The sequence below is a fragment of the Diabrotica undecimpunctata genome, chromosome 4 (genome assembly GCF_040954645.1).
Source record: "Diabrotica undecimpunctata isolate CICGRU chromosome 4, icDiaUnde3, whole genome shotgun sequence".
In the NCBI taxonomy this organism is placed as follows: domain Eukaryota; kingdom Metazoa; phylum Arthropoda; class Insecta; order Coleoptera; family Chrysomelidae; genus Diabrotica; species Diabrotica undecimpunctata.
In genome coordinates this window covers 28,396,502-28,409,785 of record NC_092806.1, presented here as the reverse complement: position 1 = coordinate 28,409,785, position 13,284 = coordinate 28,396,502, and the positions used below count along the sequence as shown (strand labels likewise).

Here is a 13,284-nt window from a genome sequence, read left to right as displayed (position 1 = left end):
TACATGTCTAGTACATAGAGCAAAACACGTAAGTAAACATTTGAAAGCTTTTAACTCATAAAAATAAATTTCTTTAAACTCACAGAAATAAATCTTGTAACTACATCCGTCTTAAATTTATTAGTATAAGGATATTTATATAATCTGTTATAACGTTTATTCAGCATACAGTGAATGAATGACGTTGTTTCAAATAAAAGTCAAGATAGATAGTATGAAGAAATATATAAAGCTTCAAAAAAATTAAAAGGTATCATTATTACTAGATCTAGTGTAACGTATACAGAAAGTTCTTAAAATGGTTAATGCACCAAATCGTAAATTCTTGTACACAGCTGCTGCTGCAGGTAAATATTTATAGATTTATTTTTTTTTTTTTTTGTCATTACTGCCTATAATAGGCGCAGTTCCCTTTACCATGCCAAAATTTAGTATTTTAATCTTAAAATTTGCTTAATATTTGATATTTACTTTTTATTTTTATTAAATTATAATCAATTTATTTTTTGTCTAAAGTGTATTTTTTGGTGCTGTTAATTACTGTAGAGCTCTTCTCATCCAGAAACATGCTCTGAGTTAAGTGCTGGTGAAGTTAAAGCAGTCGTGATACAAAAACGCTTAATCATATACTTTGGTGAAGATTGTAGAACATAATCTACCAACTTTCTCTGGTTTATCAAAAAAGTCAATATAAATTCTATTCTTCTTCTTCCTCCTCTTTATAAGCAATTATGCTTGTTCATTGGCGGATTAATACCTCTATGGAAGGTTGTCACTCCATCTTTTGCGCGGTCGTCCAATACTTCTTCTGCCGATTGATGACTTATCTCTTGCTATTTTGAAGACATGGGTCTCCTCCATTCTGCTTATGTTGTAATTCCATTCTTTTTTTTTATTTTGTGTCTATTCATTTATACACTGTAGGCAGTACTCTCATCTCTGCCGTTTTCAGTAGCATTTGTGTTGTGGCTGTGTCTTATTTCTGAGGCATATGTCATTATTGGTATTACATTGGCTTTATAAATTCTTGACTTGAGCTCAGTATAAATGTGTCTGTTTCGCCATATAGTGTTATTAAGGCATCCTGCCAGTCTATTTGCTTTTTGTACTTAATCTCACTTCTTTGTCCAGGTCTCCATAGCTGGACAGTATAATTCCAATTTCTATTTCCATTACTTGTTCAATACTGATGCCATCAATTTCTATTTTACATCTGATTGATTATTTGCTGATTACTATTGTTTTAGTTTTCTGAGATGAGATTGTCATATTAAATTCTTTTGCTCTTATGTTAAATCTGTGGACCAGTCTTTGCAGACTATCTTCATCTTGGGCTGTTAATATTGCATCGTCTGCGTAGTAGAGTATTTTTATTTCTTTGTTTCCCATTCTATATCCTGTTTCTTTGTTAATGCTTTTGATGATTTCATCCAGGATTAAATTGAAGAGCATAGGGCTCAATGAGTCTCCTTCTTTTATTCCGCTGCATATTTCAATGGTTATATAAATTCTCTGTATAAAAAAAAATATTCTTCAGCAGAAGTTTGAGTCACTTAAAGAGAAATGAAAAGAACGTGATGCAGCAGATATATTGACAATATCACTAACTTTAAATCAATCAAGTAATACTTCAGACACGAATGGTTTCTGAGTCTCATTCAAATGTTCTTTCCAAAAAAAATTAATAATGATAAATAGGCCGAAGAACAGCTACTGAAGGTTTTGAAAGGTTCTTTGAAAGAATTTACAGATAGGAATGGTATCACCAAAAATATTAAAAACAGTGAACAAAACTCCAGTAAGAGAGATCTCTTCCAAACAATTGTGTGTTTAGTTCCACATGTCAGTGTCATTAGAATAAAACTTAAATTCTTGCATCTTTTTTGTAATTTTATCTCTGATATTTTTTCTCAAAACAGATCGTATGACATCTGCCTCACTATTTCAAAATATATGTTTCTTCTGGACATCTTGAATTGAGAGTTTCGTATAACAATTATTAATTTATTTGTAATATTATGCTAAGTGTTAAAAGATAGCTGATACAATACCCAGTAGTTTTATTTTTGTTTTTTTTTTTTCAGCCAATATCGCGACATTCATTTGCGGTACTGCCTTGGGTTGGACTTCACCAGAAATTCCATTACTAAAAAATATAACTACCAGTCCATTGGACCACGAGTTATCAGTTTCTGAAGAGGGATGGATTGGTTCCTTTTTGCCACTAGCAGCTGCTATCGGGCCAATTGGAGGAGGCATTCTTGCCAATTTAATTGGACGGAAGAAGACTATCCTCATAGGGGCGATACCGTTTCTGGCAGCCTTTGCGTTGAATATTTTTGCACGCTCCGTTTTTATGTTCTATTTATCAAGATTTATCTGTGGTTTTGGTACAGGTATTATATTCACAGCACTACCTATGTACATAGGAGAAATATCAGATAACGAAACGAGAGGCACTTTGGGTTCTTTCTTGCAGCTTTTCGCTGTACTTGGACTTCTTTTCTCATACTCTTTGGGGCCCTTTATCTCTATAAAAGTTTTTAATACCATTCTTCTATGTATTCCTGGTATATTTATGGTTCTTTTCTTCTTTTTTATACCAGAGAGTCCGTATTATCTCATTCAAAGTGGAAAAATTGAAGAAGCGATTGCAGCTCTTTCAAAACTTAAAGGAATAGAAAAGAAATTTGCCGAGAAAGAAGCAGAAATAGTAAAATTACAAGTAGAAGATGACATCGAAAATAAAGGTGGTTTAACAACAATTTTAAAGTCGGTAGGACTGAGGAAAGCTTTAATTATTGCTTTAAGTTTGTTAGGGGCTCAACAATTTTCTGGAATAAACATTGTTCTCTTCTATACACAAAATATTTTTACAAATGCAGGAGTTTCCTTAGCACCTGAAATTTGCACTATTATAGTTGGCGTCGTCCAAATATTGGCGAGTGCTGCTACTCCACTTGTTGTCGATAGATGCGGAAAACGTTTTCTCCTTATGCTTTCTGGTTTAGGAATGGCTATATCTCATAGCATCCTTGCTTTGTTTTTCTATATGAAAGATGACTGTCAAAAGGATATTTCCAACTTGGCTTGGCTGCCCATTATAGGAATAGTAGTGTATATTATAACCTACTGTTTAGGGTTTGGTCCTCTACCTTGGGCAATCCTTGGAGAAATTTTCCCAGGTAACGTCAAATCCATCGCTTCTTCAGCAGCAGCCTCATTTTGCTGGATCTTGGGATTTGTTATCACGAACTATTTTAGCGCTTTGACTATATTAGTAGGAACATCTGGAACTTTTGGATTCTTTAGTATATGTTGCGTTGCAGCAGCTATATATGTTTTTAAATGTGTTCCTGAGACCTCAGGAAAGAGTTGTCAAGATATTCAAATTATACTTGAGGGTAGTAAGAACGTGGACTCTTCCTAAATATTTGTGATTATTTTTTGTAATACGCTTTGTAATCTCTTATAGAGAAAAAATATATTTGTAAATTCTCATACAATTTTAAAATAAGCTCTAAAATAAGTATAACTTTTTATTATTATTTTTATATCTTATATATTTTAATAAAAAAATTTAGTAAATCTGAATTCGTTTTATTTAATTTATTTTACTAGTTATTTTATATCTTTCCTTATTCCTTTTCTTGCCTTCTCTGACGATTTCTTAGTGATTAGATTAGCCCAAGCATTCCTATTTTTAATAGGAAATTTGGTCTATAGTAGTGTATCGAAATAGTAGACACTAAACTCTGAGAAATGATAATTGAGTTTTAACTAATATACTCTTGCCAGGTTGTAATTATAGATGATTTATCAATTTCTATATAAATCAGTCACTTACAGTCAAATAGTCATAGAATAATGCACTTGTTAAAGTATAAGTAATATAAAACATGAAAACGTTGACTAGTAGAAAATAATAGTAGCTTATCGAGCCCTTCTGGTTGTCGCGAGCAAACGGCACTGCATCAATAACATACTTCCAAAATACAATATGCAAATCCTAGCCCTGTCCGACACCTTGTCCAAAACAGATCCTATCTTTCCTAGATACAGTACTCTTCGCCGTCTCCGCTACCGGATATCACAGGGTAACGGCATTCTAATTAGCTATGGAATTCTCTTCTCTCCTCACACAATTTCTTCACACATAATCCTTACTGATGAGGACTTCCTGGCAGTGGACATTCACCTCGATAACAACACTACACTTGCTCTGGTCTCTTATTACAAACACCCCCACCAACCCCTCTCACATATGCATATATGATGTAGTTGACGTCCTAGAAGACGAGTTCATAATAGGCAGTTTAATTACTTCGGATCACATCCCTATTTTAGTAAGAGAACAGATACTAAATCCTCTATAACTTCAAAATCCCATCCGTACAATAAGAGACTACAAATAACAAATACGCCGACTGAAACCTCTTCAAACAATATTTGTCTATCAACACTTAACAGTTAGGTGATCTAAACTGTCCTGATGATATCAATAATTATGGTATCACGGACATTCAAGAACTGATAAATCAAGCTATTGAGATATCAGGCCACAATAGGGTCATCAACCCTACCAGACCACCACTTCCACCCCACATAATCAATAAAATCAAACAAAAGGGACGACTCCTACGTCAGTTTCAATGTATTCGCAACCCCCATGTTAAAACATAATATAACCGCCTGTCGGCGATAATCAAACTAGAGGTGAAGAATATGCAAGCCAATCAATGGTGGGCTGCCACCCGTCTTGATAATCGTAACGGTGGTGCTTTCTAGGCAAAATTTAAAATATTAACGAAACAGAAAACCAACAACCCCTATTACCTTGTGGTGAACAACCAAATCCTAAACTCCGATCAGCAGAAGGGCGATGCCTTTAAAAGTCATTTACAAAACATACTTACCACTCCAAATGACCACACATTTGACCCAGCCTTTAATATACGCCCTGAGAGAGACATAAAACGACGACTTGCAACTCCTTTGGATCCACAGAAACCCATGAACATCCGATCATGGCACCTGTGGATCAACAAACATTCAAACCCTTCTGCCAAATCGGCAACTCAAATTCACCTGGCCTGAAAACATTTCCAGGAACTCCGTGAAACAAATCTCGCCGAGCGTCACACTTTATCTGACGAACATTGTCAACGCCACCCTTAGACTCTGCTACTTTCCATTACCATAAAAAGTATTTAACACAATTATACTCTTAAAAGGGGGCAAACCCCGGACCAATCTCAACTCTTACAGGCCGATCTCTCTTCTAAAGGTCTTGACTAAGTTCCTCGAGAGGATCGTTAAGGAAAGACTTGTAGACTTTACCACAGAACACAATATCATCCCTACATTTCAATTCGGCTTTAGAGAATGTCACTCCAGCAACACGGTGTTGACAGAAATCATCACATACATCTCACAAAATTTAAACGACAACAAATTATCATTAGGCATTTCTCTACCTCCTTCACTCCTACAGCAGGAGTGCCACAAGGTTCCGTATTGGCACAAATACCGTACACAATATACAACAGCGACTTTACTAACCCACGTAACACGGATACACTTTACTTTACACAGATGACACTGCTCTCGTAATAATATCTCGAGATGCAGATGTCCTCTGTAGGTTTGCTCAAAATCACCTAGACCAAGTCGATAGGTAGTGCGGGAGGTGAGTAACACCTAACCCAAATAAAACACAAATGATCCTTGCCAGACATCCCAATCTTAGCAGACACATCATGCACAATGTTGCCGAAAGATTTTTTTTTCTTAGACTATGGGGGGATCGACTTCAACTCCTTGACCGGATCGAGTACCTAGGAGTGATGTTTACAGAGACGCTACACTGGAGATGCGATCTGGTCAAAACCCGTGACAGGGTAAGGAGAAGAGTCAGTCTACTTAACGCTCTATGTGGAAAATTTGACGGACACATTAACGTACACTTATACAAAGGTACAAAACATACATCAAGGCTGTGATTGAATATAAAGCTAACATATATGCCATGCTCAATCACGACCTAACACAACAACTGCTAGGACTGGAGTACTGGAGAGGAGAATTCTGCGTAAAGTAAATACCAAACGGTACAACTACCCCTCCGCCCTCATACATCAACTATCGAACATCCAGTCTATAAATGAGAAGCTCTCCTCTCTGAGCAGGAGTTACACGATTAAAACCATCAGAGGCCAAAACTTCAGAGCCCAAAATACAATTATAACTATCTGATCATTATTTGGCAATGTATTCATCAAACATCCCAAAAGAAAGCTACCCGTTCTCCACAAAACGCTGACCTTAGCCAGCAACGAACCTCCTGATGAATACATAAACGACCTGGAGGCAACTCCACGTTACTCTCGTAACTAGTTAAATAGCTCACTTCGAGCTCTACTACGGAGAGGGAAGGATCGGTTTTCTGTGGTTTCCCGATCCCATTGCACAACTATACCTGTTCTTGGGGAGAATATAGCACAGCTGCCTTCAACGCGACTCAATATACTTTCAACTATTTCTTCATCTTAAAGTGCCCTCTCCATTACTGAAGGTTGGCTATAACTACAGCAAATTGCTCTCTATCTTGAGCTGTTCTTACTATCGAATATGTGTCCATGCCTGTCTAGTCTCTTACATTTTTCAGCCAGGAGCATTTTCTTTTTCCTGGATCTCTTCTTCCTTCCACTTTCCCTTCCATTATCAATCGTAGGAAGTTGTATTTTTCTTCTCTGTAAATATGTCCTAGATAACTGGTTTTTCTGGTTTTTATTATATTTAGGAGTTCTCTCTCAGTCCCCATTCTTCTCAGTACCTCGTTGTTGGTCACGTGCTCTTTCCAAGAGATCTTCAACATCCTTCGAAACCCCCACATCTCAAAAGCTTCTACACGTCTCATACTTGTGATTCCAAGAGTCCATGTTTCCACTCCTTATTTGGCGAAACTTATTCGCAACTATCCTGTATAATATACAAGACCTCCCCTACCAGCCATATGGGACGCGCCGTTCTCCTCCTTAGGAATCAACATCGACCGAGCCAAACCACCAGTGAGACGAAACGATCCTAGTACCAACGAACCACGTCCTAAAGAGATGACAGACACCTAAAACAGGACACACAGAAACACGCCGAAAAGGAGTATTTCAAACAGAGAAAGACACACCAACGAAGTAGTTAGCAACAAAACGATTAGTATCAGAACCATCAGACAAAAAATATCTATGTATGAACGCCCATTTCTACGAGAAAAACGGAACCATGCCTAAAAGGCTTTATGTATTTATAAACTGAGATTCCATTATAAAGATTCATTTGTATACATGCCAATAGTCAAACTGAAACTGAAACACAAACTGAAGATTAGCAAACAGAAAAAGTTGAAGGGAACGGTTAAATTGAGGAATACAGTAAAAACTGTGAAAATCAGTATATACAAGAATAGATAAAATATAGAAGAATATATATACAAGAATAGATATAATAACCGGTAATTTTTAAAATTATTGTATGGTACTTTTTCTTACATTGGGCTACGGAATACGACCATTTACGAAATAGAACAGTGAAACATAAAGAGCTATAGAAAGGGAGATAAATACAAAAAAAAGTACAAAATACGCTTAAACGGAAATTTCCCTGCCATATTCTAAGCAATTAACAAAAAATTTTTAAAATCTCAGTAAATCAGTAAATTAAAATACATAAATATTTAGTAGTCGATTATATTTGTCATTAAAGCCCCCTAATCAGACAGCGTCTAATTCAATAAATCTTCAGACACATGTAATACTATTAAAAACGTTAACAAACCAAAATCAACAGAGATAAATCTTTTAACTACACTCGGAATAAATGAAATATTGAGTTACATATTTAAAGTACACAAAACGTACTGCCGACGTAAAAAAATGTATGTCGACATGATTGTTAAAATATATATATAAGAGTAACAGAAATAAAATAAAATATTATCAAAAGTCAGTCACACCAAACCTACAACTAAAGATGGTGTCTTCAATCCCAAACTGTTTTTTCTTATATGCTGCTGCTTCAGCAGGTAAATATGAAAATTTTTAATAATTATTTTGAAAAGATTTTAGCTTATTAAGTTATCTATGATTTTTATTAATTAGTCTACTTTTCTGATATTTTTTCTGCATTTATGTCTTGTATACATCGATGTTTTTCATCTTATTTCAACATAAGACGTTTTATCAATAATTTATCGTAGAAATAATAATATCCGCTCCTTGTTATTTGTGTCCTTTACTCAATCGAATGTTGTTGATCGTTTTGACTGTTTGAACGGCTGTTAGCATAAATCCATGAAATACATATGATGGTGTTAAATTAAACTACAAATTTTCATTCTTCCGGTATCAGTATTTCTATCTTTCCTTTCGGATATATTCCTACAAAGAATCAGTTATTCGGCTATACCTTACTATTATGTTTATTTTGATCGCTGAATAAGTTAGCAGTTTCATATGTGGAAAACCCTTCTACATACTTTTACGAACTTCAAGTTTGTACGACAAAAATTATGGTTTGTTTGTTGTTGTTATGGTCACTAAATCAGATATCAAAATAGAATGGTAATTTCAAGGTAAACGATTTCTCAAAAGATTATATTGAATCCCTTATCTTAAGAGCCTATAGTTCATAACGCGTTTCGACTGTCAGCACTGTAGCATCTTAGATTGATCGCTTTTCTTCCGTTAATTTGAACATCATGTTTCTGATCACTCAATTCTTTCTTGATTCATATCTTCCAAATATATGCTGAAAAATTACAAATAATCAACAATCCTACTTTCGTCTGTTTAGTTTTTCAACGTCTCCTGGGATGTCATCTGCCTATGCACATATCATCTTTCTCATCGTCGTCCGTTCCACCTCTTTGTAGAGATTTATTTTTGCCCACTTCAATCAAATAGTATACATATCCCGGTGTATTATGTTGGATATTTTAAGTTTTTGCTTGTCTAGAATGTTTTGTTCCCAAAATATCCTATAAATTCTTCTTCTTTGGGTGCCTATTCGTTTCGAATATTGGCGATCATTCTGGCTATAATTATTTTATTAACTGATGCTTTAAATAGATTAGTTGTTGTTGTGGAGAACCATTTCCTCAGGTTTTTAACCATGATATTCTTCTTCTCCCAATTTCTCGCTTTCCGAATACTTTGCCTTGAAGAATTATTTTCAGTAATCTGTATTTAGTGCCGTTTCTCATTATGTGTCCGAGACATTCTAACTTTCTCCTTTTAATCGTGTACATCACTTCTCTTTCTTTCAGAAGAGAGAAGTACTTTTAGTACAGTCTCGTTGGTTATTTTGTCCGTCCGTGATATCCTTAGGATTCTTCTATATAGCCACATCCGCAAGGCTTTAAGTTTTTTCTCCATCGCCTCAGTGAGTGTCCAGGATTCAACTCCGTAGTATAATATCGAGAAGATATAACATCGTAGGAGCCTTACTTTTATCTCCAGATTAACGTTGTGGCTTTTAAGTTTAAGAAATTCAGACTGTACTCCGTCTGGTCCTGGATCTCTCCCTTCTTTTAGTGGTATTATGGCTACTTTTATTTATGCCACTTGTATAGGTGGTCCTGTTTTCGTAGGTATTGGGGACAGGTTCTCCCTCTCATCAAAAAATAAATTTCTTATGTAATTTTTCCAGGTATTATCAATATTCTCTTTGTCCGCGATTACCTCTCCGTTGTCATTAACAAGTTTACTTACTCTTCTGTCATTACATTTGCCTGTAATTTCTCTTACCTTTTTATGCACGTTGAAGTCAACGTATTTACTTTGTAGAATTTCTGCTGCAGAATCTCTATCGTCAACCATGTCTTATTCTTACCTTTTTCGATCTTCATAAAATTTTCTTTAATGTCGTCTATCGTATTATTAAGGCATGCTATCTTCTCTTCTGTGCTTTCTGTTGTATTATCGATTTCTTTGAATTTTTTATTTATTGTTTGGCTAACTATTTCTTTTACTTCACTACATTTCAGTTTTTTCATATCATATTTTTGCAGTTTTTCAGCGTGCTTTCTTTAACTTGGTTCTATACACGCCCACTAAAGGATTGTAGTCAGATTGAATATCAGCGCCTGGGTAAATTTTAACACTGTTGAAACTATTTCGATATCTTTGTTAACAAGTATATAGTCTATTTGGTTTCTTATAATAACGTCTTCTACGTTGTCTCTAGGTGATTTCTCCGTATTCGCTCCGTGCGTGACCATGGTAGGGGTACTTTGAAACGATGCCAGCGTGCGTAGCGGCGAAATATGACACAATTGGACCTACTTTTTTCCGCATAAATTTTATCAAAAATGTGTGCAAATACATATTGCTTATTTAATTGTGCTAATAATAGCAAAAATAGTAAATGTAGTTTTTATAGGTTCCCAAAGATTACATATAAATTAGAGAAAAGAAAAAGATGGATCCGTGCTATTAATATGAAAAAGTAAATATCACATAACTTCATTTTTATGCAATTGAAATAGGAAAAATTTAAATAATTTACCTTAAATGATATTTTATAAGGCTTCAAGCTAACTGCAGAGTGCCTGATGACTTTAGCTTTTATATCATAACTTTTACTATTACTGTTTTTAAATATATGTGAAAAACGTGAAATAAACGTGAAAAACTTGATTTGCCAGTACTAGATTTTTCCCTTTCTTTTCCGTTTATGGTTGAAAAGAAATATTATGATGAATTTTGAGAAACCCAGTGTTTAATACTACATTTATTTTGTACATAAACTGAAAAAATATAATTAAAAAGTTAATTATTAATAATTGTCAATTTCTCATGTATTTAATTCAATGTCAAACATATGTCATATGTTTAACCTGAAAATTGGTAGATCCAAAACTGTCAGATGAAGGCGGTAGGTGTCGCGTCAGTCACGCACGGAGCGAATACAGGCGTCTAGGTGGTAGTTTGTAAAGTGTTTTTAGCACGATTAAGTCATGTTCAGCTGCAAAGATACTCATTGTTTCTTCTCGTTGATTTCTCTCTCCTAATCCATAGAGACCAATATATTGCCCTCATTTTCCGTTACCTATTTTAGCCTTATTTTACCTTATTTCATCTTAATAAAAGCTGTTCTTACCCTGAATAATATATCTTCCAAATTGCTTTTTCTATTGTTGCATCATGTGATATATTTATTGATATATTTACTACCAAATATTTGTACGGTTTACATTGTTAAATAACATTGGTATCTACATTGAGATCTTTGGTTAAATGAAATATGTATTAAAACTTATAATAAACTATATCATTTTTGACGTAGTTTATAATCGATTATAAGTATATTATAGTCATAAACTACAATAAATATTTTATAAATAAATTTATTTTCGTGAAGTAGATTATTAGATTATAATTGTTTTGTTTTGTTTCCAGCCAATATAGCATCATTTATTTGTGGAATCGCCTTTGGATGGACCTCGCCAGAAATTCCACAACTGAAAAATGCAACCACAACCCCACTAGATACTGTGATAAATGCCACAGAAGAAGGATGGATTGGTGCAATGTTACCATTAGCAGCTGCTGTTGGACCAATCGGGGCAGGCATTCTAGCTGATTCAATTGGGAGAAAGTGGACAATTCTCATTGGAAACATACCTTTTCTTCTAGCATTTATTCTAAATGTTGTTGCGAATTCCGTATATTTCTTCTACTTTTCGAGATTTTTATGTGGTTTGGGAGTCGGTATTATCTTCACAGTACTTCCTATGTACATCGGGGAAATATCTGATGATGGATCTAGAGGAGTATTAGGATCTTTGATGCAACTTTTTGTAGTCATAGGTTTATTATTTTCCTATGCACTTGGACCATTTTTGTCAATTAAAATATTCAACGCTATACTTATAATTCCACCAGCAATGTTTATGATTCTATTCTCAGTATTTATACCAGATAGTCCCTACTTTCTACTGCAAAAGGGAAGAACGTCAGACGCTGTACAGGCTCTCATGAAATTTAGAGGTCGAGAACAATCATTTGCCCGAAAAGAAGCTGAAGTAATCAACTCACAACTAGAAGGAGATTTGAAAAGTAAAGGCAGTTTTAAACTAATCTTCAAATCACCCGGACTTAGAAATGCCTTGACCATATCTTTGACCTTAATTGGAGCGCAACAATTATCTGGAATTACAGTTGTACTCTTCTACGCACAAAGTATCTTCGCCGACGCTGGAGTTCCCATAGCACCTGAAATGTGTACCATTATAGTGGGTATCGTTCAGATACTCGCAAGCGCTGTTACCCCGCTTCTTGTAGACAGATGCGGAAAACGATTTTTATTGATGATCTCAGGATTAGGAATGGCTGTAGCACATAGTATCCTAGCTTTCTTTTTTTATTTGAAAAATGTTCAACACGCGGATGTATCCAACTTGGGTTGGTTGCCAATTTTAAGCATCGTAGTGTTTATTATAACATACTGTTTAGGATTTGGACCCTTACCTTGGGCAGTCATGGGCGAAATCTTTCCAGGAAACGTAAAATCCATAGCATCCTCGGCTACAGCATCATTCTGTTGGATACTGGGATTTTTCTTAACCAACTATTTTGGAGCAGTGACTAAGGTGATGGGGCAATCTGCATCTTTTGGATTCTTTGGCATTTGCTGTGTGATGGCTGCTGCCTACGTTTTCAAGTCTGTACCAGAAACAACAGGGAAAAATGTTAGTGAAATACAGTGTCTTCTGGATGGAAGTATTAAAAAAAGTTTAGAATTAATATAAACTGTTATTTCAAGTGTTTATAATAATAATGTGATAATATTTATAGTTTTTATTTTTTATACATTCTGCATAAATATTTTTAATAAAATTTTATTTTTTTGGAGTTTGTTAAGTGATTAAAACCTTAGTCTATTTATTTTGAAAAAGCCCTAAGCCAGTAGTAGCTACTGTTTGCAGGGATCAAGCAAGCAAGCAATTTTATTTAACTCAGCCTGAGAGATTTGTTCGCCCCTTGAAATGACGTTCGGGTGAACCAATTCATTGGAGCGAGGTGTATTAATTCGTGTCTATACAGGAATCAGTCCACCGCGCTCCAATGCTCAAGACCGTCCATTTGCCTCCTATCACACTCTGATGAGCGATGGGGGCACAATTATCAGCCAAATGCTCTTCATGTGGAAGTCCTGGGTAATAGAATTCCAACATGGTTCCCTGAAATTTCTTGATTGGGCCTGAAGCCACCGTTCTGGGCTGCG

General features: G+C 35.1%; 2 protein-coding genes across 2 annotated transcripts; both read left to right on the top strand.

Annotated features, from left to right (window-relative positions):
- Positions 1-266: 266 nt before the first annotated feature.
- LOC140439373 (facilitated trehalose transporter Tret1-like) lies at positions 267-3,514 on the top strand. The gene is made up of 2 exons (XM_072529230.1): positions 267-347; positions 2,085-3,514. Exons 1-2 carry the CDS (start codon positions 299-301, stop codon positions 3,428-3,430), a joined length of 1,395 nt encoding a protein of 464 aa, XP_072385331.1. The 5' UTR covers positions 267-298; the 3' UTR covers positions 3,431-3,514.
- Positions 3,515-7,970: 4,456 nt separating this feature from the next.
- LOC140439372 (facilitated trehalose transporter Tret1-like) lies at positions 7,971-12,911 on the top strand. Its single transcript, XM_072529229.1, has 2 exons — positions 7,971-8,080; positions 11,457-12,911. The coding sequence occupies exons 1-2, from the start codon at positions 8,029-8,031 to the stop codon at positions 12,806-12,808; spliced, it is 1,404 nt and encodes a 467-aa protein (XP_072385330.1). The 5' UTR covers positions 7,971-8,028; the 3' UTR covers positions 12,809-12,911.
- Positions 12,912-13,284: the final 373 nt, after the last annotated feature.

Excerpts from the sequence above, each read along its gene's own strand:
- LOC140439373 (XM_072529230.1), top strand. The coding sequence starts at position 299 with ATGGTTAATGCACCAAATCGTAAATTCTTGTACACAGCTGCTGCTGCA. Across the intron at positions 348-2,084 it reads GTACACAGCTGCTGCTGCAG|CCAATATCGCGACATTCATT; the intron begins GTAAATATTTAT and ends TTTTTTTTTCAG.
- LOC140439372 (XM_072529229.1), top strand. The coding sequence starts at position 8,029 with ATGGTGTCTTCAATCCCAAACTGTTTTTTCTTATATGCTGCTGCTTCA. Across the intron at positions 8,081-11,456 it reads ATATGCTGCTGCTTCAGCAG|CCAATATAGCATCATTTATT; the intron begins GTAAATATGAAA and ends TTTTGTTTCCAG.